Source organism: Bombina bombina, chromosome 9 (genome assembly GCF_027579735.1).
Source record: "Bombina bombina isolate aBomBom1 chromosome 9, aBomBom1.pri, whole genome shotgun sequence".
NCBI lineage: Eukaryota > Metazoa > Chordata > Amphibia > Anura > Bombinatoridae > Bombina > Bombina bombina.
Window position 1 is genome coordinate 30,889,446 of NC_069507.1, and position 24,320 is coordinate 30,913,765.

At 37.3% G+C, this 24,320-nt stretch overlaps 1 protein-coding gene across 1 annotated transcript in view; it reads right to left on the reverse strand.

The window, feature by feature from the left end:
- CDH23 (cadherin related 23) overlaps positions 1-24,320 on the reverse strand; it is a 1,210,211-nt gene that overhangs the window by 268,494 nt on the left and 917,397 nt on the right. The window contains exons 34-36 of the mRNA XM_053692025.1: positions 14,320-14,448; positions 12,987-13,115; positions 12,177-12,404 (exon numbers count right to left, since the gene is read on the reverse strand). Of these exons, the coding sequence (XP_053548000.1) occupies positions 12,177-12,404; positions 12,987-13,115; positions 14,320-14,448 (486 nt within the window). The remainder of the gene's footprint in view (positions 1-12,176; positions 12,405-12,986; positions 13,116-14,319; positions 14,449-24,320) is intronic.

The window sequence follows — 24,320 nt, forward strand, 5'->3', positions numbered from 1 at the left end:
ACCTTAGGTAAGAATTTAAATGAAGTCCGCAAAAATGCCTTATCCTGATGAAAAATCAGAAAAGGAGATTTACAAGAGAGAGCGGATAATTCAGAAACTCTTCTAGCAGAAGAGATGGCCAAAAGGAACAACACTTTCCAGGAAAGTAGTTTAATGTCCAAAGAATGCATAGGCTCAAATAGAGGAGCCTGTAAAGCCTTCAAAACCAAATTAAGACTCCAAGGAGGAGAGATTGATTTAATGACAGGCTTGATACGATCCAAAGCCTTTACAAAACAATGAATATCAGGAAGTTTAGCAATTTTCCTGTGGAATAAAACAGAAAGAGCAGAGATTTGTCCTTTCAAGGAACTTGCAGACAAACCTTTATCCAAACCATCTTGAAGAAACTGTAAAATTCTAGGAATTCTAAAAGAATGCCATGAAATATAAGTCTTTCAAACTCGATAATAAATCTTTCTAGAAACAGATTTACGAGCCTGCAACATAGTATTAATCACTGAGTCAGAGAAACCTCTATGACTAAGCACTAAGCGTTCAATTTCCATACCTTCAAATTTAATGATTTGAGATCCTGATGGAAAAACAGACCTTGGGATAGAAGGTCTGGTCTTAATGGAAGTGGCCAAGGTTGGCAACTGGACATCCGATCAAGATCCGCATACCAAAACCTGTGAGGCCATGCTGGAGCCACCAGCAGCACAAACAATTGCTCCATGATGATTTTGGAGATCACTCTTGGAAGAAGAACTAGAGGCGAGAAAACATAAGCAGGTTGATAACACCAAGGAAGTGTCAACGCATCCACTGCTTCCGCCTGAGGATCCCTGGACCTGGACAGGTACCTGGGAAGTTTCTTGTTTAGATGAGAAGCCATCAGATCTATTTCTGGAAGCCCCCACATCTGAACAATTTGAGAAAACACATCTGGGTGAAGAGACCATTCTCCCAGATGTAAAGTCTGACGACTGAGATAATCCGCTTCCCAATTGTCTATACTTGGGATATGAACCACAGAAATTAGACAGGAGCTGGATTCCGCCCAAACAAGTATTCAAGATACTTCTTTCATAGCTTGAGGACTGTGAGTCCCACCCTGATGATTAACATATGCCACAGTTGTAATATTGTCTGTCTGAAAACAATTGAACGGTTCCAAACTGGCCAAAACTGAAGAGCCCTGAGAATTGCACGGAGTTCCAAAATATTGATTGGTAATCTCGCCTCTTGAGATTTCAAAACCCCTTGTGCTGTCAGAGATCCCCAAACAGCTCCCCAACCTGAAAGACTTGCATCTGTTGTGATCACAGTCCAGGTTGGACGAACGAAAGAGGCCCCTAAAATTATACGATGGTGATCTAACCACCAAATCAGAGAAAGTCGAACATTAAGATTTAAGGATATTAATTGTGATATCCTTGTATAATCCCTGCACCATTGGTTCAGCATACAAAGCTGGAGAGGTCTCATATGAAAACGAGCAAAGGGGATCGCGTCCGATGCTGCAGTCATGAGACCTAAAACTTCCATGCACATAGCTACTGAAGGGAATGACTGAGACTGAAGGTTCCGACAGGCTGCAACCAATTTCAAACGTCTCTTGTCTGTTAGAGACAAAGTCATGGACACTGAATCTATCTGGAAACCTAAAAAGGTTACCTTTGTCTGAGGACTCAAAGAACTTTTTGGTAAATTGATCCACCTACCATGTCTTTGAAGAAACAACACTAGTTATTTCATGTGAGATTCTGCAGAACGTAAAGACTGAGCGAGTACCAAGATATTGTCCAAATAAGGAAATACCGCAATATCCTGCTCTCTGATTACAGAGAGTAGGGCACGAGAACCTTTGAAAAGATTCTTGGAGCTGTTGCTAGGCCAAAAGGAAGAGCAACAAATTGGTAATGCTTGTCTAGAAAAGAGAATCTCAGGAACTGACAGTGATCCGGATGAATCGGAATATGAAGATATGCTTCCTGTAAGTCTATTGTGGACATATAATGCCCTTGCTGAACAAAAGGCAGAATAGTCCTTATAGTCACCATCTTGAAAGTTGGTACTCTTACATATCGATTCAAAATCTTTAGATCCAAAACTGGCCTGAATTAATTTTCTTTCTTTGGGACAATGAATATATTTGAATAAAACCCCAGGCCCTGTTCCTGAAACGGAACTGGCATGATTACCCCTGATAACTCCAGGTCTGAAACACACTTCAGGAAAGCCTGAGCCTTTACTGGGTTCGCTGGAATGCATGAGAGAAAAAATCTTCTCACAGGTGGTCTTACTCTGAATCCTATTCTGTACCCCTGAGAGACAATACTCTGAATCCAATGATTTTGGACCAAACTGATCCAAACATCTTTGAAGAATTTTAATCAGCAACCTACCAGCTGAGCTGGAATGAAGGCCGCACCTTCATGTGGACTTGGGGGCTGGCTTTGATCTCTTAAAAGGCTTGGATTTATTCCAATTTGAGGAAGGCTTCCAATTGGAAACAGATTCCTTTGGGGAAGGATTCGATTTCTGTTCCTTATTATGTCGAAAGGAACGAAAACGGTTAGAAGCTTTAGATTTACCTTTAGGTTTTTTATCCTGAGGCAAAAAAACTCCCTTCCCCCCAGAGACAGTTGAAATGATTGAATCCAACCAAATAATTTATTACCTTGGAAAGAAAGAGAAAGCAATCTGGATTTAGAAGTCATATCAGCATTCCAAGATTTGAGCCAAAAAGCTCTTCTAGCTAAAATAGCTAAAGACATATATCTAACATCAATTTTGATGATATCAAAAATGGCATCACAACAAACAGAAAAATATTTTTTGGTGCCAAAAATGTCACACTCGCGTCATAAATTAGGCAACCTTGTGAAGGACTCGGCGTCAACTAAGACACCAGAAATGACGAATTTGCGTCAATGAACGTAACTTTGCTCCAAAAAATCTCACGCCAAGAATGACGCAATAAACTTTGGCATTTTGCGCCCTTGCGAGCCTAATTCTGCCCGCAAATTTAAAAGACAATCAATTTGAAAAAGAGACTATACCCCAGGTAAGAAATAAATTTTCATAAAAAAGCATTTCCCAGATATGAAACTGACAGTCTGCAAAAGGAAATATACTGAAAGCTGAATCATGGCAAATATAAGTACAATACATATATTTAGAACTTTATAAAATACATAAAGTGCCAAACCATAGCTGAGAGTGTCTTAAGTAATGAAAACATACTTACCAAAAGACACCCATCCACGTATAGCAGATAGCCAAACCAGTACTGAAACGGTTATCAGTAGAGGTAATAGAATATGAGCGTATATTGTCAATCTGAAAAAGGGAGGTATGAGATGAATCTCTACGACCGATAACAGAGAACCTATGAAATAGATCCCCGTGAGGAAAACCATTGCATTCAATAGATGATACTCTCTTCACATCCCTCTGACATTCACTGTACTCTGAGAGGAATCGGGCTTCAAAATGCTGAGAAGCGCATATCAACGTAGAAATCTTAGCACAAACTTACTTCACCACCTCCATAGGAGGCAAAGTTTGTAAAACTGAATTGTGGGTGTGGTGAGGGCTGTATTTATAGGCATTTTGAGGTTTGGGAAACTTTGCCCCTCCTGGTAGGATTGTATATCCCATACGTCACTAGCTCATGGACTCTTGCTAATTACATGAAAGAAAGAGAGCTATAAGCTACAAAAGTTGCCAACAGTTAAAAGTAGATTGCAGGCCCATTGTAGTATTATGTTTAAATAGAAATATTTTGTGCAATGAGTGCAGTTGCTCTTTTCATATATACGTAAGTTAACATTATGTTAACGCTTCCATCCAACGTCAGATCTCTCGAAAATGTCACTATAATATGTTCGTTGCTATAGTAACCCGAACTTAGATTATAAAACTTAATGTTGGTATATAATTAAGAACATAACCCCACTCTAAAAACCTCGAAAAAGTACCCAACCTAAAAACCTCAACACCTATTATTTAAATTTTGTGTTCAGCTCAATCATCACCACAGGAAACATTTGTATATCACTTATTGAATTCAACACAGATAATGGAAAAAGTACAAAAATATAAACTTCTAACCACACATGCACCTTAAAGCCTCTATTCATGCTGCAAACACAAACACGCTAGACTCGGCCAGGCTAGAAAAAATAAGAAAATATTAAAAAAACAAAATATGTAAAAACAAAATCATGAGTTGATGGGACAAAAAGTCAAATTTAAAAAGCACTGCATCTCAATTTCATTCAAAGCATTGTTTGCAATATACAACAAAATCAAAAATGTTTTAAATTTAAGTTATCAGTTTTTAGAAGTTGTACAGAGAGAAAAAAAAATTCAAACGAATTGTTCATGGAAATGTTCATGGAAAATGCTCTTTGTTTTCTTGTTATCCTTTGTTGAAAAGCAGGAAGGTAAGCTCAGGAGTGTGCACGTGCCTGAAGCACTATATGGCCGCAGTTTTACAACAATGTTATACATTATCAAGAGCACTAGCTGTCAGCACTATTTCCTGTCATGTAGTGCTGCTGATGTGCACGCTATCTAAATATCTCTTTAACAAAGAATACCATGAGAACAAAGCAAATTTAATAATATAAGTCAATTTGAAACTTATTTAAAAATTGTATTCTCTATTTGAATTACAAAAGAACAAATGTGTGTTTTGTGTCCCTTTAACTAAAACAGTTCAGAGTAGTTTCAAGGGAAACACCTGGCACAACGACTCAGTGTTTTGTGATGCCACACTTTGCGTTTGCCATGTGGTTTTCAACAGCTAAGTAGAAATGTAATGTGATTCATACTTAGAACGTTTGTGTCGCATTAAGCAATGGCACGGGAGGCTCTGGTTTGTGAGTTACAGAGACGCCCATTCAAGATGAAAATATTGTCACAACATCTGCAGGGTGGGGCACAGAGTGGGCTGTATTTTGACGATGGGTTTGTAAACATGATGATTAACATAGAATTAAGTACAGATGAGAATAAATACACATAGATATATGTATATGCCGATGGCAGAGTTTAAGTTCCTATTAAAGGGATAGGAAAGTCAAAATTAAAGTTGCAGGATTCAGATAGAGCAGTTCATTTTAAGACCTTTTAAATTCACTTCTATTTTCAAATGCTCTTCGTTCTATTGGTATCGCTTGTTGAAAAAGAATACACACATATCCCACACTAGTGGGAGCTAGCTGCTGATTGGTGCCTGCACACATTTGTCTCTTGTGATTGGCTAACTAGATGTGTTCATCTAGCTGCCAGTAGTGCAATGGTGTTCCTTCAGCAAAGGATAACAAGAGAATGAGGCAAATCTGATAATAGAAGTAAATTGGAAAGTTGTTTGAAATTGTATGTTCTATCTGAATAATGAAATAAAATGTTGAGGTTTACTGTCCCTTTAAGCTATGAAAGGAAAAAAATATAAGGAAATATGTTTTGGCTCTTTCTTAATGGTAATCAGTAACATGAAACACCATTTTCCTTTTAAGATTCAGATAGAGAATGGTCTTTTAAACAACTTTCCAATGCATTTCTATTATCTAATTTGCTTCATTTTCCTGGTATCCTTTGTTGAATACAATACCTAGGTAGTCTCAGGAGCACCAATAGTGGGAGCTAGCTGCTGATTGGTAGCTGCACATATATGTCTGTTGTCATTGGTTCATCTAATCTGTTCACCTAGCTCCCAGTAGTGCACTGCTGCTCCTTAAAAAAGGATACTAAGACAATGAAAATAATTTATTAATAGAAGCAAATGAGAAAGTTATTTAAAATGATATGATCTGTCTGAATCCTTTAAAAAGAGACATAAAACACTGAAATTGTAGTAGCAAATGCTTTGTAATATACATAATTTATGTTAATTGCTTTTGCAGTAAAATACTTGCTTTTGTATAAAAAATAGTCCCATTCTTCACTTCTTATATTGGGCAAAAATAAAAAACAACAATTCTACAACTTATTTTTCTTCAAGTGGTTACAAATTGCTTAAACCGGTTACACACTAGAGAGTGATTGCTTAGAGCAGTAGAAAACTCATTTACATCTAGACAAATTAGCTGCAATTAAAGGAGATACGATACACATACTCACCAGAGATTTCAAATTGTTCTGTAAATGTTTAATAATGTGACAGTTTTAAATGTATTTACAACATATTTATATTGTGTTTAGGTATTTTGCAATCTGCATACTTAATTATTTATACAAATTATACAACAAAAAAACAAAACTAAAGAACATCTAATTTACTTGGTATCCTTTGTTAAAGAGTACTCTAGGTTGGATCAGGAGTATGTATACAGATATTGATGACACTTCTGAGCCGACCTAGGTATCCTCATCAACAAAGGATATAAAACAACAAAAACTGATTATGAAAAACTTGCAGTAATGGAGAGAAATCCCAAAATCATTGAGGTTTTTTTAACACTGTATTGTAATAAAGAGAGTGTCTCTACTTCACATCCAAAAAAAAAAAGCATAGCTCACAAGCTAAACTGTGCCTTTCTAATATGATTTAAGCATACTCGTAATATTGATGAGAATCCTTAGATAATCTCGCCCTAGCAGAGAACTTTAGATCATCGGACCCACAGATAGAACTAAGCACCATCTAACACATGGGGCTCTTTATTTAACAACAGAACAATCACATTTTCTTGTGGCACTCAGAATTTAGGTTTCACATTTTTACTTTTTCATGTAAATAATAACACACTGGAAATAACGTAAATGTTTTCAGTGGCTTCTTTTCCAATACATAAGAAGTGCTCAAGCTTGGATGATTTATAGTATTCCTGAAGCCATTTCAAGCTAACTTAAGAGCCAAACCTCCTGAAGAGCCAAACCACCTGAAGAGCAGAACCACCAGAAGAGCCAACCAAAGAGAAGAGCCAACCAAACAGAAGAGCCAATCCACCAGAAGAGCCAATCAACCAGAAGAGCCAATCCATCAGAAGAGCCAAAACACCAGAAGAGCCAAACCACCAGAAGAACCAGCCAGAAGAGCCAATCCACCAGAAGAGCCAATCCACCAGAAGAGCCAAACCACCAGAAGAGCCAAACCACCAGAAGAACCAACCAACCAGAAGAGCCAATCCACCCGAAAAACAAATTAATCAAAAAAGCCAATCCATAAGATGAGTTAACCCATCAGAAGAGCAAATTTCTCAGAAAAGCCAATCTATCAGATGAGCCAACTCTTTAGAAGTGCCAATTAGTCAGAAAAGCCAATGTATCAGATGAGCCAACCCATAGGAACAGCCAATCCATCATATGAGACAACCCTTCAGAACTCCCAATCCATCAGATGAGCCAACCAATCAGAACTGCCAAACCATCCGATGAGACAACCAATCAGAACTGCCAATCCCTCATATGAGACAACCAATCAGAACTGCCAATCCATCAGATGAGAAAACCAATCAGAACTGCCAAACCATCAGATGAAACAACCAATCAGAACTGCCAATCTATCAGATGAGACATTCAATCAGAACTGCCAAACCATCAGATGAGACAACCAATCAGAACTGCCAATCCATCAGATGAGACAACCAATCAGAACTTCCAATCCATCAGATGAGACAACCAATCAGAACTGCCAAACCATCATATGAGACAACCAATCAGAACTGCCAATCCATCAGATGAGACCACCAATCGGACCTGCCAATCCATCAGATGAGACAATCAATCAGAACTGCCAATCCATCAGATGAGACAACCAATCAGAACTGACAAACCATCACATGAGACAAACCAATCAGAACTTCCAATCCATCAGATGAGACAACCAATCAGAACTGCCAAACCATCAGATGAGACAACCAATCAGAACTGCCAATCCATCAGATGAGACAACCAATCAGAACTGCCACACCATCTGATGAGACAACCAATCAGAACTGCCAATCCATCATATGAGACCACCAATCGGACCTGCCAATCCATCAGATGAGACAATCAATCAGAACTGCCAATCCAACAGATGAGACAACCAATCAGAACTGACAAACCATCACATGAGACAAACCAATCAGAACTGCCAATCCATCAGATGAGACAACCCTTCAGAACTGCCAATCCATCAGATGAGCCAACCAATCAGAACTGCCAATCCATCAGATGAGCCAACCAATCAGAACTGCCAATCCATCAGATGAGACACCCAATCAGAACTGCCAATCCATCATATAAGAAAACCAATCAGAACTGCCAAACCATCAGATGAGACAACCAATCAGAACTGCCAATCCATCATATGAGATAACCAATCAGAACTGCCAATCCATCAGATGAGACAACCCTTCAGAACTGCCAATCCATCAGATGAGCCAACCAATCAGAACTGCCAATCCATCAGATGAGCCAACCAATCAGAACTGCAAATCCATCAGATGAGACACCCAATCAGAACTGCCAATCCATCATATAAGAAAACCAATCAGAACTGCCAAACCATCAGATGAGACAAAGAATCAGAACTGCCAATCCATCATATGAGATAACCAATCAGAACTGCCAATCCATCAGATGAGTCAACCAATCAGAACTACCAATTCATCAGATGAGCTACCCCCCTTCCAAAGGATGTTATGCAGTAACTCTGCAGTGGTGGGAATCTGATTGGCTGTACAACCTGGCTCTCTGGAAAATAAAAATCTCTGGAAGGGGGCACAGCATCTGATAGAGTATCCTAAGTACAACTTCTTAATGTATTTATGCAGAAGGAAGAGGATATGGGGTGCTAAAATACTGAAATCCTTTAATAGAAATGCCAGAAAATACACGGTTTAGTGTTCCTTTAAAGGGACATAGCACCCATTTTCTAAATCACTAAAGTGATCCATTATATCTGTAAAAACAACTAGTTGGCACGCTGAGCCTACCGAGAAAATATCATATGAACATCACTAGGCAAAAAAAGAAGACATTTTACCTCAAAATGTCTTCAGGAGCCACATCCCATTGTAGAGGAAATTTAAGCATCCAATCCGGATGCTTGTCCCACAGCTAGAGAAGGAGTGTGCATCTGGCATGTGCAGGAACAGTCACTTTATTGTGCTCCTCAGTTCAAGGAAGTTTACTATAAAATTTCATGAAATCAGAATAAAATACATAAATCAATCTCAAAATCCCATGATATCACAGTGAAGCAAAGAGTGAACTCGGCACTCAAGATGCTGATTGGCTGTTTTTTTCCAACATGCTGACAGTAGGTAAACACAGAACACTTACTATTGTGAGCTGAAGACATTTAAGGTAAATATCTTCCCTTTTTTTACATAGAGATTTTTAGGTGATATTTCCTTGGCAGCTTTTTTCAGTTTTGCTGCATCACTTTCAAGTGATTTAGCTTATGGGTATTATGCCCCTTTCTTTCCTAATACATCATGTGACAACCATCAGCCAATCACAAAATACATATAAGTATACATTGTGATTCTTGCACATGCTCAGTAGGAGCTGGTGTCTCAGAAACTGTGCATATAAAAAGACTGCACATTTGAATAATGTAAGTGAATTGGAATGTTGTTTAAAATGATGTGCTCTATCTGAATCACAAAAATATAATTATGACTTGACTGTCCTTTTAAATCCAAATAAATGGATCCATATTTATAGTTCTAAACTATTTATTTGTATAAATGCTTTCAGCCTATATGTCACATTGATCACTCACATCAGAGCACACCTGTCATCCTGCATCTGGCATTGATCAAATCAGTGTTAATTTATTGTGGCATATCAAGGAAAGGAATAGAGTACTAGTTTTTTACTTTTTTTTTTTTAAAGATATCAGTATAAATTAGTTGTAACGTATGAAGACATTTTATTATGAAAGATAAGAAGTTGATTTTTTATAAATGAAATGTATGTTCCCGAAAACAACTAATACAAATTTTTTTTTTAGACAAGGATGACCATATTTTTAATTGCTATTTGCAAAATTCCTGAAAGTTCAGTTAAAAATATACGGCACACCCATCTCTTCACACTACACACAATATTTAAAATATAAGACAATTACATGAAGAAATCTTTTAAGGTTTAGTACATATACTATCTAAGTCTATGTTTTAGCAGGTCTAATGTGATTCTTGAACGTCCATAAAAAAAGAACCATTCAACGTTTAAATAGCTTATTTGGCCTAATCAAAAGCAACACATTAATAAAATATTAATAAACTAACCCAAGTGAATGTATAAATGAACCAACATTATTTGATTTCTTGAAGGAAGTGGAACAAACAAATGGTTTGGAGTCATCACTTACTAATATATGGACTGAGGTAACAGTAGGCATTGCGTTTGCTGTACAAAAAGCAAAATCTCTTAAAGGGACTGAAAACTTAAAAAATGATTTTACATAATTCTGCACATAGTGCATCATTATGCAATATTATCTTAGCAACAGCTTTAAAAATCAAAATGTTTTAGAGATCTTAGCCCCAGAGCAGGAGCGAGCTACATTTAGTTCAATAGCGCGATCGGGCGTGCTGTCATTAGACAGCACGACTGTGAACCGCTTTTGACAGGAAGACCTGATTAGAAGAGCCTGTCGAGGAAACAAGGTAAGTTTAACATTGGGGGGTAAAATCTCTAAAATCTTTTGATTTTTAAAGCTATACAAAAAAAGGAGCGCTTACCAGCGCTCAAGTAGTTACTTGTAATCCTATTACAGGGTGACTAGGGCATCAGTGTCTTAACCCCTTAATGACCACAGTGTACCCTGTATGTCACTGGTCGTTAAGGGTTTTTTCTGGACATAATAGCACAAGTCTAGCAAGAACACACTATTAATGCCCTCCCTCCAGCAGGCTTTGTGGAATAGAGCAGTCTCAACGCTGGTGGCAAGACCGCGCTATAAAACAATCAAGTCCCAAAAAAAGGCCAGTGACATACAGGGTACGTCGCTGGTCCTTAATTGGTTAACACTAGCAAGAAATAAACAGTACCTTCACGCCTATCGTTCAGGATCCTGTGTTCCGTCCCCATCCAGATCACCTTCAGCTAAGTAAGCAGCTATTCAGCTGTTCAGTTCCACTTCTCTCTTAGACAACTCCGGCGTGTATAGTACAAACTCCTCCTCCAAACAAGCAGACCGTTACGGGGCCCCGCAAACCGCTCACAGACCTTCCAGTGGTCTGTGAGCTCTGGCTCATCATATGTTTTTATACTGATCTCTACTTGATCTTATGTTTTTGGCAAATAAACGCTATGTTTTAACTTTTAAGCCTGATGCCTCGCCACGCTTTTCTTCTTTTTCTGAGTTGGATTTTTAAAGCTGTCGCTAAGATAATGTTACTATGTGCAGAATTATGTAACATTATGTTTTAAATTTACTGTCCCTTTAACATTAAAAAAAATAAATTAAAGGGATATTAAACCCAAAAATTATTTTATGGTTTAGATAGAGCATGCAAATTTTAACAACTTCCTAATTTAATTCTATAATCAATTTTTCTTTGTTTTCTTGGTATCTTTTGTTGAGAAGCAGGTAGGTAAGCTTAGGAGCGTGCATGTCTGGAGCACTATATGGCAGCAGTTTTACAAGAATGTTATCCATTTACAAGAGCACTAGAGGGCAGCACTATTCCCTGTCATGTAGTGCACCAGATGCTACCTAGGTATCTCTCCAACACGGAAAACCATGAGAACAAAGCTAATTTGATAACAGAAGTAAATTGGAATTTTTTTTAAATTGTATTTTCTGTCTGAATCACAAAACATTTTTGTGGGGTTTCATATCCCTTTAAAGGGTTACTAATGTATGCACCTCTCAGTCATTAAATAAACAAATCCACCTAAAGGGGCATGGAAGTCTTCCTGTTTGCTTTTATTATCAAATTTACCTCTTCCTTTTTGTATCCTTTGCTTAAAACTAGCTTGTCTAATGCATTATATAGCAGCAACAATGTCATTCATGTTAAATTAACGTAAAATAATAAAGTTTTATTTGAATTGTACACTCTAAATCAGAATCATGGATGTTCACATAAGTTTTATTTAAAAATATAAGTTGTTATTGACCTCCATAATAATTTTCACTTTCAGGGTACAATATTTGCTACGTGATTTTATGACTTTTGCATAAGACCTATAAAATGATGTTTACTTTTCAACCATACCATCAGAAAACTTACAGAAAGTGCTGGGTTTCCCTCGTCCTCTACCGTCACCACCAGTCGATAAAAACTCTGTCTTTCGCGGTCAGGAGGCGATGGCCTTGTAGCAATTTCACCGGTTAGCCTATCCATGCGGAAAGTGAGGTCCTCATTGCCTTGTGTGATGTAGTAAGAGAGGACACTATTAAGCCCCTTATCCTTGTCTGTTGCGCTCACTCGAATCACAGACGTTCCTCCACCAACATTCTGAAGTCAACGGATAAACTGAGTTATACCAACCATACACAATGCAGTTGAAAATAAAATCACCAGACACATTTCCATGACCTGGATACATAACTTCTAGTTGTTATGTTCATTGCTATTTTCACAATATCAGAAACCTTTTCCACATAAATAAAATAGCTGGAATTTACAGCTTTTCTGATCGAGACCCTAGAGCCAAAACTCTTAAACTGAAGAGCGAAAACTATTAATTACATATACCCCTTATGTCCACAGAAAACATTTGCCATTAAAAGTTTACTTGTTTTTTATACATTGATTATGACGCTATAGTAAAGTAACATAATGACAATTCTTACTACAAATGAATTATTATTATTATTATCGATTATTTGTAGAGCGCCAACAGATTCCGCAGCGCTGAAGGGAATCTTCAGTAGTTCCCCTATCAATAAGTGATATACAAGGATTTAACAATTCAATTTGAATTCCACTTTGATGGACATGAAATGAACTAGAAATAAAACTGATGCAAGGAATATGCTAAGTTATTATTTTGTTCTGAAGGTGATGGTAGAATTAATAAGTCTTTGGTCACCATACCTCGTAGACACTGATGTTGTAGCCAAATGGGCTATCAATAACAGGTGGGTTGTCATTGACATCCAGGATATTCACTGTTAATGTGTGCTCAGATCTCTGAGGTGGGGATCCACTGTCAGATGCTTGTATCTGAAAGACACGGTGAGTAAATATCTAGTAGACAATATTTTACAATGTAAATAAACAGAAAATGTGATACAGTGCACTTTCAAAGGATATACAAAATTATTAAAATAAAAGTGAAGTCCTAATGTGAGAATCTCAAATTGGTGAGACGTTGCTTGTAGACTTTCAACCTCAAGGAGAGTAAATGTGACAATAGTGAAGTCCTTTATGTGTAACTGGTTATTACTGTAACAATAGAACTAAACTCACATATTACTGAGCTTAAAACCAAGCTCAGAGTATAAAGACTCTGGGAATAAAGAAGTGGATATACTTTGACTTTGTCAAATAACAGCTTTTATTACAGGTGTATTTACAGTCACTGGGGTCATTATACAGGGTATGTCCAAATACATAGACCGTAACAGCGTACAGTTGTCTTAAAACTAATGAGACAATAGGATTATCTATGTGCCTTTTTTAAATCTTCTACAATTATCACAGTGTGAAGAGATCTGTATTTCAGTCATACTTCAGTTTTATTCCATTTATCTGCAGAAACCCTCAGGTAACTAACAATGTTATTGAATAAAGCAGATTCTGATGTAACTACATCTACAACAACCATTTTGCATGCAGATTTTGACAAAACACTCGGGAGAGATGCTACGAGAGATAATCGAGAGATATTCCATGTGAATAGGGGCACATTTATAGACAACATAGGCGCATACGAGCCAAACAACACGCACATTTTACTACTAATTGAAAGAAATGCAACAATGGGATATAACCCATGTTTTAAGCATATGGAAAAATATTGTACCCCAACATTTAGTTAAGCACTACAGAGTTATTTTAAGTGAAAACCTTAACATGTCATTAATCTTTTAAAACCACATAAAGGTTTCTAGCTTAGCTTAAAAACCACATAAGGTTTGAAACACATATTTTACCTGTAGTTTTCCCTATTTGCATGATTGTAACTACAGATTTATGACACCAGTTTGAGAAATCTGCTTTTCACAGGTATATTCTATACCACAACTATGGTCTAAAACAGAAAATAAGTGTTTTACCTACATAAATTGTGTTTTAGCATGAGCACATTACAGGATTCAGCATGCACTAGACACACAAACTTCACAGACCAGAGGACTACAACTCACTGACGTCTGAGCACCATCGCTCTACATTCTGGGCTTAAAGAATCTATTACTTAAATTACCTTCAAGGAGTACAGCTCTTGTGATTCCCTGTCCAATGTTTTTACCAAGAAAACTTCTCCATATGTGTTGTTGGTCGTACGGATCTCAAATTGGCTGGCACCATTTCCAGCAGTTAATCTGAAAGTCACCTGTAATTTGAATTTGAGAACATTATAAAACAGTTTAAGGGACACACCTCTCAAAATGTACCCCCCCCCCAACAAGTTTAATGAAGTAAAAATAAATATACAGCATAATATACTTAATATATTTTGGCTGATTTAGCTGAAAAATAATTCTGAATATTGTTCTTTTCTACTCCTCCAGAAAGACTATAGTGTCTCTATAAGATGGTGAAGGAACCCTGCAACATGCTACACAGAAACTGCTGAGATCATAGAACAAGTTAATTTACGCCTTTGCCTAACTGGCCTCAGCAAATGAAGCAAGGACTAGGAATGTCCCCAGGCTCTTAAAGAGGTGTGTCCATTAATTGTTCTTGATTTTAAAAACCTTGTAAACTGTGCCAACCAAATTACAGTGTTAATTGATATGAAATCATATGTTTTGTATAAAGATCTTTTCAAACAGGGTCAACCACAATCCTTAAAGGGACACTGAACCCAAATTTTTCCTTTTGTAATTCAGAAAGAGCATGCAATTTTAAGCAAATTTCTAATTTACTCCTATTATCAATTTTTTTCATTCTCTTGCTATCATTATTTGAAAAAGAAGGCATCTAAGCTTTTTTTTGGTTTAGTACTCTGGACAGCACTTTTTTATTGGTGGATGAATTTATCCACCAATCAGCAAGGACAACCCAGGTTGTTCGCCAAAAATGGGCCGGCATCTAAACTTACATTCTTGCATTTCAAATAAAGATACCAAGAGAATGAAGAAAATTTGATAATAGGAATAAATTAGAAAGTTGCTTAAAATGTCATGCTTTATCTGAATCACGAAAGAAAATTTTTTGGTTACAGTGTCCCTTTAAGAAAAAGTTTATCTAATGAGTTTTCTTCAAAATTCACCATTAAATTCTATTGGGCTTTTTTGTTGATAAATCATTTGATAGGCTTTTCTAAACAATTGTGATCAACCTCACAGTATTTATTTGTACAGTCTTTTTATATGCACACTTTATGAGGCACCAGCTCCTACTGAGCATGTGCAAGAGTTCACAATATATACGTACATGAATTTTGTGATTGGCTGATGGATGTCACATGTTACAGGGGAGGGAATTTTGACATTTGGTAGAAAAATATCTACTGCTCATTTAAAATTTGGAGTAAATGTTATTGCATTGTAGTATTATTATGCATCTGTTAAATACACATTTCTATTGTATTTAATTTGCCTTTAAGAGGACAGCAAAACCCAAGTGAACAGATAAATACATAAAAATATGACCCTAGAACCATGGTCCCAATCTTCCATATTATTTTGGGTTATTTTAAAGAGACTGGAGTAACAATTATTTTTTATTTCCCAGAGACAAAACCCCTGAGGCAATTGAATGAAGCTTCTAACAGGGACAGATAGATCTCTAAAGAGATAAATTGCACATTTATGAACATAGTACATTATGGGCTAGATTATGAGTGGTGCACGAGTGAAAAGAGGGTTATCATGGCTCTTTGCATGTGTCGGAAGTAGTTTGCGTATTAGAGGTTGAAAGTAATTGCATTTGCTCGAGCACAATTGAATTTAGCGCAATAGCGTGACTTTAGAGCTCTGGTTAACTGTTATGCTCAACTAGAAAGTTGCACAAAACACATCAAAATTATATTTAAAAGTACAGTTATACTCATAATAACACTGTCTGATAAACAATATTTAAAAAATATTGCAAAAAAAGTTACAAGGGCTCAAACATATGAGGTCTCAGTTGTTAGAAAATATAAGGTCTGCAAATGACTTTAACATAGAGATACATACACATACATGTCTAAAGATGGATGGATGTATATATATATATATATATATATATATATATGTGTGTGTGTGTGTGTGTGTGTGTGTGTGTGTTTATATGTGTGTACATATGTATTGATGTATTTATATGTGTGTATATATGTATTTACAGACATATATACACATATAAACACATAAATACATATGTATACATACTGTATGTAGACATATATATATATATATATATATACAGTATATATAAGTGCATGGTAACCCTTTGCAGTCAAGTAGCTGAAAACATGAAAAAGCATATTTATGCAATATATATATGTGTGTATTTAAGAATAAATAGAACATATTCTGCTATGTGAAGAACATTGGAATGTGAAATATTAATATTTCATGCCAGGTTAGCGCACTTGAGAAAATGTAATCGCGTTTGCGCAACTTATTGGGTGTTGTTTTTTTTTTCTTTTCGCGCTCCATTGAAGTCTACAGGGGAATATGTTAATGCCTTTTTTTGCGTGTGTCGGGTTAGCGCTCATGCGAAAACATTTTACTTTCAACTTTTAATTTGCATTATCCTGACGCGCCCAAAAAGCTTACTTCTAGTGGAGTTAGCTCGCGATAAATAGCTATTTACTCATTGGCCTCTAGTTATCAAGCTCCGTACGTACCTGCCTTCGCCGGCCCCAATACGCTCGCCTAAGCTCGCCTCACAACGTCGCCGCGGACCTGAATACGTTCGCAAAAGTTATCAAAAAAGCTGTCAAAAAGCCGCGCACCAAGTATGGGGAGATGAGCAGCGGACTGTGATAGTTATCACTCATCCGATCTCTCTGCTCTTCGGCTTTTCTACAGCTTTATTGATAAGCTGTCACTAAGCACTCACACTATACTATACTGTTCTACCCCCTATACCGCCGCCCCTGGAGCCCCCCGCAACTAAATAAAGTTATTAACCCCTAAACCGCCGCTCCTAGACCCCGCCGCAACTATAATACATTTATTAACCCCTAAACCGCCACTCCCGGACCCCGCCACAACTATAATAAATGTATTAACCCATAAACCGCCGCTCCCGGACCCCTCCGCCACCTACATAATACCTATTAACCCCTATCCTGCCCCCCCTATACCGCTGCCACCTATAATAAAGTTATTAATCCCTATCCTGCCGATCCCGTACCCCGCTGCAACTAAATAAATTGTTTAACCCCTAAACCGCTGCTCCCGGACCCCGCCGCAACCTATATTAAACTTATTAACCCCTAAACCTAAGTCTAACACTAACCCTAACACCCCCCTAACTTAAATATTATTTCAATAAATCTAAATAAAAATTACTCTTATTACCTAAATTAATCCTATTTAAAACTAAATACTTACCTATAAAATAAACCCTAAGATAGCTACAATATAACTAATAATTATATTGTAGCTATTTTATGATTTATTTTTATTTTACAGGCAAATTTAAATTTATTTTAACTAGGTACAATAGCTATTAAATAGTTATTAACTATTTAATAGCTACATAGATAAAATAAAATTTTTTTACCTGTAAAATAAAAACTAACCTAAGTTACAATTACACCTAACACTACACTATCATTAAATAAATTATTCCTATTTAAAACTAAATACTTACCTGTAAAATAAACCGTAAGATAGCTACAATGTAATTAATAATTACATTGTAGCTATTTTAGGATTTATATTTCTTTTACAGGTAACTTTGCATTTATTTTAACTAGGTACAATAGTTATTAAATAGTTATTAACTATATAATAACTACCTAGCTAAAAGAAATACAAAATTAGCTGTGAAATAAATCCTAACCTAAGTTACAATTAAACCTAACACTAACTATCATTAAATTAATTAAATAAATTAGCTACCAATACCTACAATTAAATACAATTAAATAAACTAAACTAAATTACAAAAAAACCTTACTAAATTACAGAACATAAAAAAATATTACAATAATTTTAAACTAATTACACCTAATCTAAGCCCCCTAATAAAATAATAATAAAAAAAAATAATAAAAGTCCCTACCCTATTCTACATTAAAAAGTAATCAGCTCTTTTACCAGCCCTTAAAATGGCTTTTTGCGGGGCATGCCCCAAAGTAATCAGCTCTTTCGCCTGTAAAAAAAAATACACCCCCCCAACATTAAAACCCACCACCCACATACCCCTACTCTAACCCACCCAAACCCCCCTTAAAAAAAAAACCTAACACTAACCCCCTGAAGATCTCCCTACCTTGAGTCGTCTTCACCCAGCCGGGCCAAAGTCTTCATCCAATGGGGCAGAAGAGGACATCCAGACCGGCAGAAGTCTTCATCCTATCCGGGCAGAAGAGGACATCCGGACCGGCAGACATCTTCATCCAAGCGGCATCTTCTATCTTCATCCATCCGACGAGGAGTGGCTCCATCTTCAAAACCTCCGGCGCGGACATCCTTCTTCACCGACGAATGAAGGTTCCTTTAAGTGACATCATCCAAGATGGCGTCCCTCGAATTCCGATTGGCTGATAGGATTCTATCAGCCAATCGGAATTAAGGTAGGAAAAATCTGATTGGCTGATTCTATCAGCCAATCAGATTGAAGTTCAATCCGATTGGCTCATTGGATCAGCCAATCGGATTGAACTTCAATCTGATTGGCTGATTGCATGTCCTCTTCTGCCCCATCAGATGAAGACTTCGGCCCGGCTGGGTGAAGACGGCTCAAGGTAGGGAGATCTTCAGGGGGTTAGTGTTAGGTTTATTTAAGGGGGATTTGGGTGGGTTAGAGTAGGGGTATGTGGGTGGTGGGTTTTAATGTTGGGGGGGTTTGTATTTTTTTTTACAGGCAAAAGAGCTGATTACTTTGGGGCATGCCCCGCAAAAAGCCCTTTTAAGGGCTGGTAAAAGAGCTGATTACTTTTTAATAATAACTAAGGCGAATCAGCCTCGCCACAAATACACTGCGGAATTCCATGGTCTTTGTGGTTGACGGCTTGATAACTAGAGGCCATTATCTATCCCTATATATTTTATCCAGAAAGTTGACATCAGACTTTTTTCTGAAGAAGTCAATTACAAATATATTATTGGCTCTACAGAACAGTAACATCATTTCAGAGAATTCTGTTGTTTTTTCTGAATTCAAATAAATGTCCTTCAAATATTTCTTCTCTAGTTGTTGTTTAGTTTTTTTATATTGCTACAACTATTTCATCAAGAAAACCTGCAATGACATCCACGAGGATTAGTCACATTATCCATTAAAACAATATCTAATGACTAATGTGAGCGTGTGACTGTTATTATGTTATTAGCTACTCCAGAATCTCACAGTGGATAAATCACATATTATTCCCTCTAATTCTGGAAGAAAATGGTCCTTAATCATTAGCTGTCAAATGACGCCTAAGAACAAACCTATGACATTGAGCAGTTGACAAAAATACATTATACACTGGAGTAGATTATCTAAAGAAACCCCCCTGTGTAGTATAAAGGGACATGGGAGTCAAAATTAAACTTAACAGAGTCTCCAATTTACTTCTGTTTTCAAATTAACATCTTGGGCTCCTTTGTTTATAAGTAGCTCCTTTATATGGGAGCATACTGATGTAGGCTCAAGAGTGTGCACAGCTTTTGGATACTATATTGCAGCATTTTTTGCACAATGGCTGCAACAACATTATCCATATAGTGCTCAAAACTCGTGCACGCTCCTGAGTCTACCTCAGTATACTCTCATGAAAAGGAGCTACGTTTTCATTAAGAGAAAAAGGTAAGATAATAGAAGTCAATTGGAAAACTTATATTAAAATAGAACACTCTGGGGCCAATTTATTATTGTCTGGTGGACATGATACGCTGCAGCGTATCATGTCCACCAGACATCGCTGAATGCGGACAGCATACGCTGGGGGCTACTTATCAAGCCGTCTACTTTTCTGGCTTCGCCGGCCCAATACGTCCGCCTAAGCTCGCCTACCTTCGCCGCCGCGGACCTTGAATACGTTCGCCTAAGTTATCAAATAAAGCTGTCAAAAAGCCGCGGGGCGATGAGCAGCGGACTGTGACAGTTATCACTCATCCGATCTCGCTGCCCTTCGGCTTTTTCCCAGCTTTATTGCTAGCCTGTCACTAAGCACTCACACTAAACTACACTGTTCTACCCCCTATACCGGCGCCCCCGGAGGCCCCCGCAACTAAATAAAGTTACTAACCCCTAAACCGCCGCTCCTAGACCCCGCCGCAAGTCTTATAAATGTATTAACCCCTAAACCGCCGCTCCTAGACCCCGCCGCAAGTCTTATAAATGTATTAACCCCTAAACCGCCGCTCCCGGACACCGCTGCCACCTACATTATACCTAGTAACCCCTATCCTGCCCCCCTATACCGTCGCCCTCTATTATAAAATTATTAACCCCTATCCTGCTGATCCCGCACCTCTCCGCAACTAAATAAATAGTTTAACCCCTAAACCGCCGCTCCATGAACCCGCCGCAACCTATAATAAATTTATTAACCCCTATCCTGCCCCCCACTACGCCGCCGCCACTGTAATAAAATGATTAACCCCTAAACCTAAGTCTAACCCTAACCATAACGCCCCCCTAACTTAAATATTAATTAAATAAATCTAAATAAATTAACTCTTATTAACTAAATGAATCATATTTAAAACTAAATACTTACCTTTAAAATAAACCCTAATATAGCTACAATATAAATAATAATTATATTCTAGCTATCTTAGGATTTCTTTTTATTTTACAGGTACCTTTCAATTTATTTTAACCATGTACAATAACTATTAAATAGTTATTAACTATTTAATAGCTTACCTAGCTAAAATAAAGAGAAATGTACCTGTGAAATAAATCCTAACCTAAGTTACAATTACACCTAACACTACACTATACTTTAATAAATTATTCCTATTTAAAACTAAATACTTACCTGTAAAATAAACCCTAAGATAGCTACAATGTAATTCATAATTATATTATAGCTATCTTAGGATTTATATTTATTTTACAGGTAACTTTGTATTTATTTTAGCTAGTTAGAATAGTTATTAAATAGTTATTAACTATTTAATAACTACCTAGCTAAAAGAAATACAAAATTACCTGTAAAATAAATCCTAACTTAAGTTACAATTAAACCTAATACTACACTATCATTAAATTAACTAAATAAACTACCTACAAAGAACTACAATGAAATACAATTACATAAACTAACTAAAGTACAAAAAATAAAAAAAGCTAAGTTACAAAAAATAAAAAATTAAGTTACAAACATGTTAAAAATATTACAACAATTTTAAGCTACTTACACCTAATCTAAGCCCCCTAATAAAATAACAAACCCCCCCAAAATAAAAAAATCCCTACCCTATTCTAAATTACATAAATTTCAAAGCTCTTTTACCTTACCAGCCCTTAAAAGGGCCATTTGTGGGGGCATGCCCCAAAAAGTTCAGCTCTTTTGCCTGTAAAAGAAAAATACAACCCCCCCCCCCCAACATTAAAACCCACCACCCACATACCCCTAATCTAACCCAAACCCCCCTTACAAAAACCTAACACTAATCCCCTGAAGATCATCCTACCTTGAGTCGTCTTCACTCAGCCGAGCCACCGATGGAACTGAAGAGGACATCCGGAGCGGAAGAAGTTAATCCTCCAAGCGGCGCTGAAGAAGTCTTCGATCCGGCCGATGTCATCTTCAAAGAGGCGCTGAAGAGGTCTTCTATCCGGGCGAAGTCATCTTCCAAGCCGGGTCTTCAATCTTCCTTCCGCCGACGCGGAACCACCTTCTTCACCGACGGACTACGACGAATGACGGCTCCTTTAAGGGACGTCATCCAAGATGGCGTCCCCTCAATTCCGATTGGCTGATAGGATTCTATCAGCCAATCGGAATTAAGGTAGGAAAATCTGATTGGCTGATGGAATCAGCCAATCAGATTGAGCTCGCATTCTATTGGCTGTTCCGATCAGCCAATAGAATGCGAGCTCAATCTGATTGGCTGATTGGATCAGCCAATCGGATTGAACTTGAATCTGATTGGCTGATTCCATCAGCCAATCAGATTTTCCTACCTTAATTCCGATTGGCTGATAGAATCCTATCAGCCAATCGGAATTGAGGGGACGCCATCTTGGATGACGTCCCTTAAAGGAGCCGTCATTCGTCGTAGTCCGTCGGTGAAGAAGGTGGTTCCGCGTCGGCGGAAGGAAGATTGAAGACCCGGCTTGGAAGATGACTTCGCCCGGATAGAAGACCTCTTCAGCGCCTCTTTGAAGATGACATCGGCCGGATCGAAGACTTCTTCAGCGCCGCTTGGAGGATTAACTTCTTCCGCTCCGGATGTCCTCTTCAGTTCCATCGGTGGCTCGGCTGAGTGAAGACGACTCAAGGTAGGATGATCTTCAGGGGATTAGTGTTAGGTTTTTGTATGGGGGGTTTGGGTTAGATTAGGGGTATGTGGGTGGTGGGTTTTAATGTTGGGGGGGGGGTTGTATTTTTCTTTTACAGGCAAAAGAGCTGAACTTTTTGGGGCATGCCCCCACAAATGGCCCTTTTAAGGGCTGGTAAGGTAAAAGAGCTTTGAAATTTATGTAATTTAGAATAGGGTAGGGATTTTTTTTATTTTGGGGGGGTTTGTTATTTTATTAGGGGGCTTAGATTAGGTGTAAGTAGCTTAAAATTGTTGTAATATTTTTAACATGTTTGTAACTTAATTTTTTATTTTTTGTAACTTAGCTTTTTTTATTTTTTGTACTTTAGTTAGTTTATGTAATTGTATTTCATTGTAGTTCTTTGTAGGTAGTTTATTTAGTTAATTTAATGATAGTGTAGTATTAGGTTTAATTGTAACTTAAGTTAGGATTTATTTTACAGGTAATTTTGTATTTCTTTTAGCTAGGTAGTTATTAAATAGTTAATAACTATTTAATAACTATTCTAACTAGCTAAAATAAATACAAAGTTACCTGTAAAATAAATATAAATCCTAAGATAGCTACAATGTAATTATTAATTACATTGTAGCTATCTTAGGGTTTATTTTACAGGTAAGTATTTATTTTTAAATAGGAATAATTTATTAAAGTATAGTGTAGTGTTAGGTGTAATTGTAACTTAGGTTAGGATTTATTTCACAGGTACATTTCTCTTTATTTTAGCTAGGTAAGCTATTAAATAGTTAATAACTATTTAATAGCTATTGTACCTAGTTAAAATAAATTGAAAGGTACCTGTAAAATAAAAAGAAATCCTAAGATAGCTAGAATATAATTATTATTTATATTGTAGCTATATTAGGGTTTATTTTAAAGGTAAGTATTTAGTTTTAAATAGGATTCATTTAGTTAATAAGAGTTAATTTATTTAGATTTATTTAATTAATATTTAAGTTAGGGGGCGTTAGGGTTAGACTTAGGTTTAGGGGTTAATCATTTTATTACAGTGGCGGCGGCGTAGTGGGGGGCAGGATAGGGGTTAATAAATTTATTATAGGTGGCGACGGTGTAGGGGGGGCAGGATAGGGGTTAATAAATTTATTATAGGTGGCGACGGTGTAGGGGGGGCAGGATAGGGGTTAATACATTTAATATAGGTTGCGGCGGGTTCAGGGAGCGGCGGGTTAGGGGTTAATACATTTATTATAGTTGCGGTGGGCTCCGGGAGCGGCGGTTTAGGGGGTAATAACTTTATTTAGTTGCGGCGGTGTAGGGGGGTCAGATTAGTGGTGTTTAGACTCGGGGTACATGTTAGGGTGTTAGGTGTAGACAGCTCCCATAGGAATCAATGGGATGTCTGTCAGCAGCGAACTTGTACTTTCGCTATGGTCAGACTCCCATTGATTCCTATGGGATCCGCCGCCTCCAGGCTGGCGCTTTGAAAACCAGGTACGCTGGGCCGTAAAAGTGCCGAGCGTACCTGCTAGTTTTTTGATAGCTAGCAAAAGTAGTGAGAATGTGCCGCACTTGTGTGCGGAACATCTGGAGTGACGTAAGAATCGATCTGTGTCGGACTGAGTCCGGCGGATCGAAGCTGACGTCACAAAATTC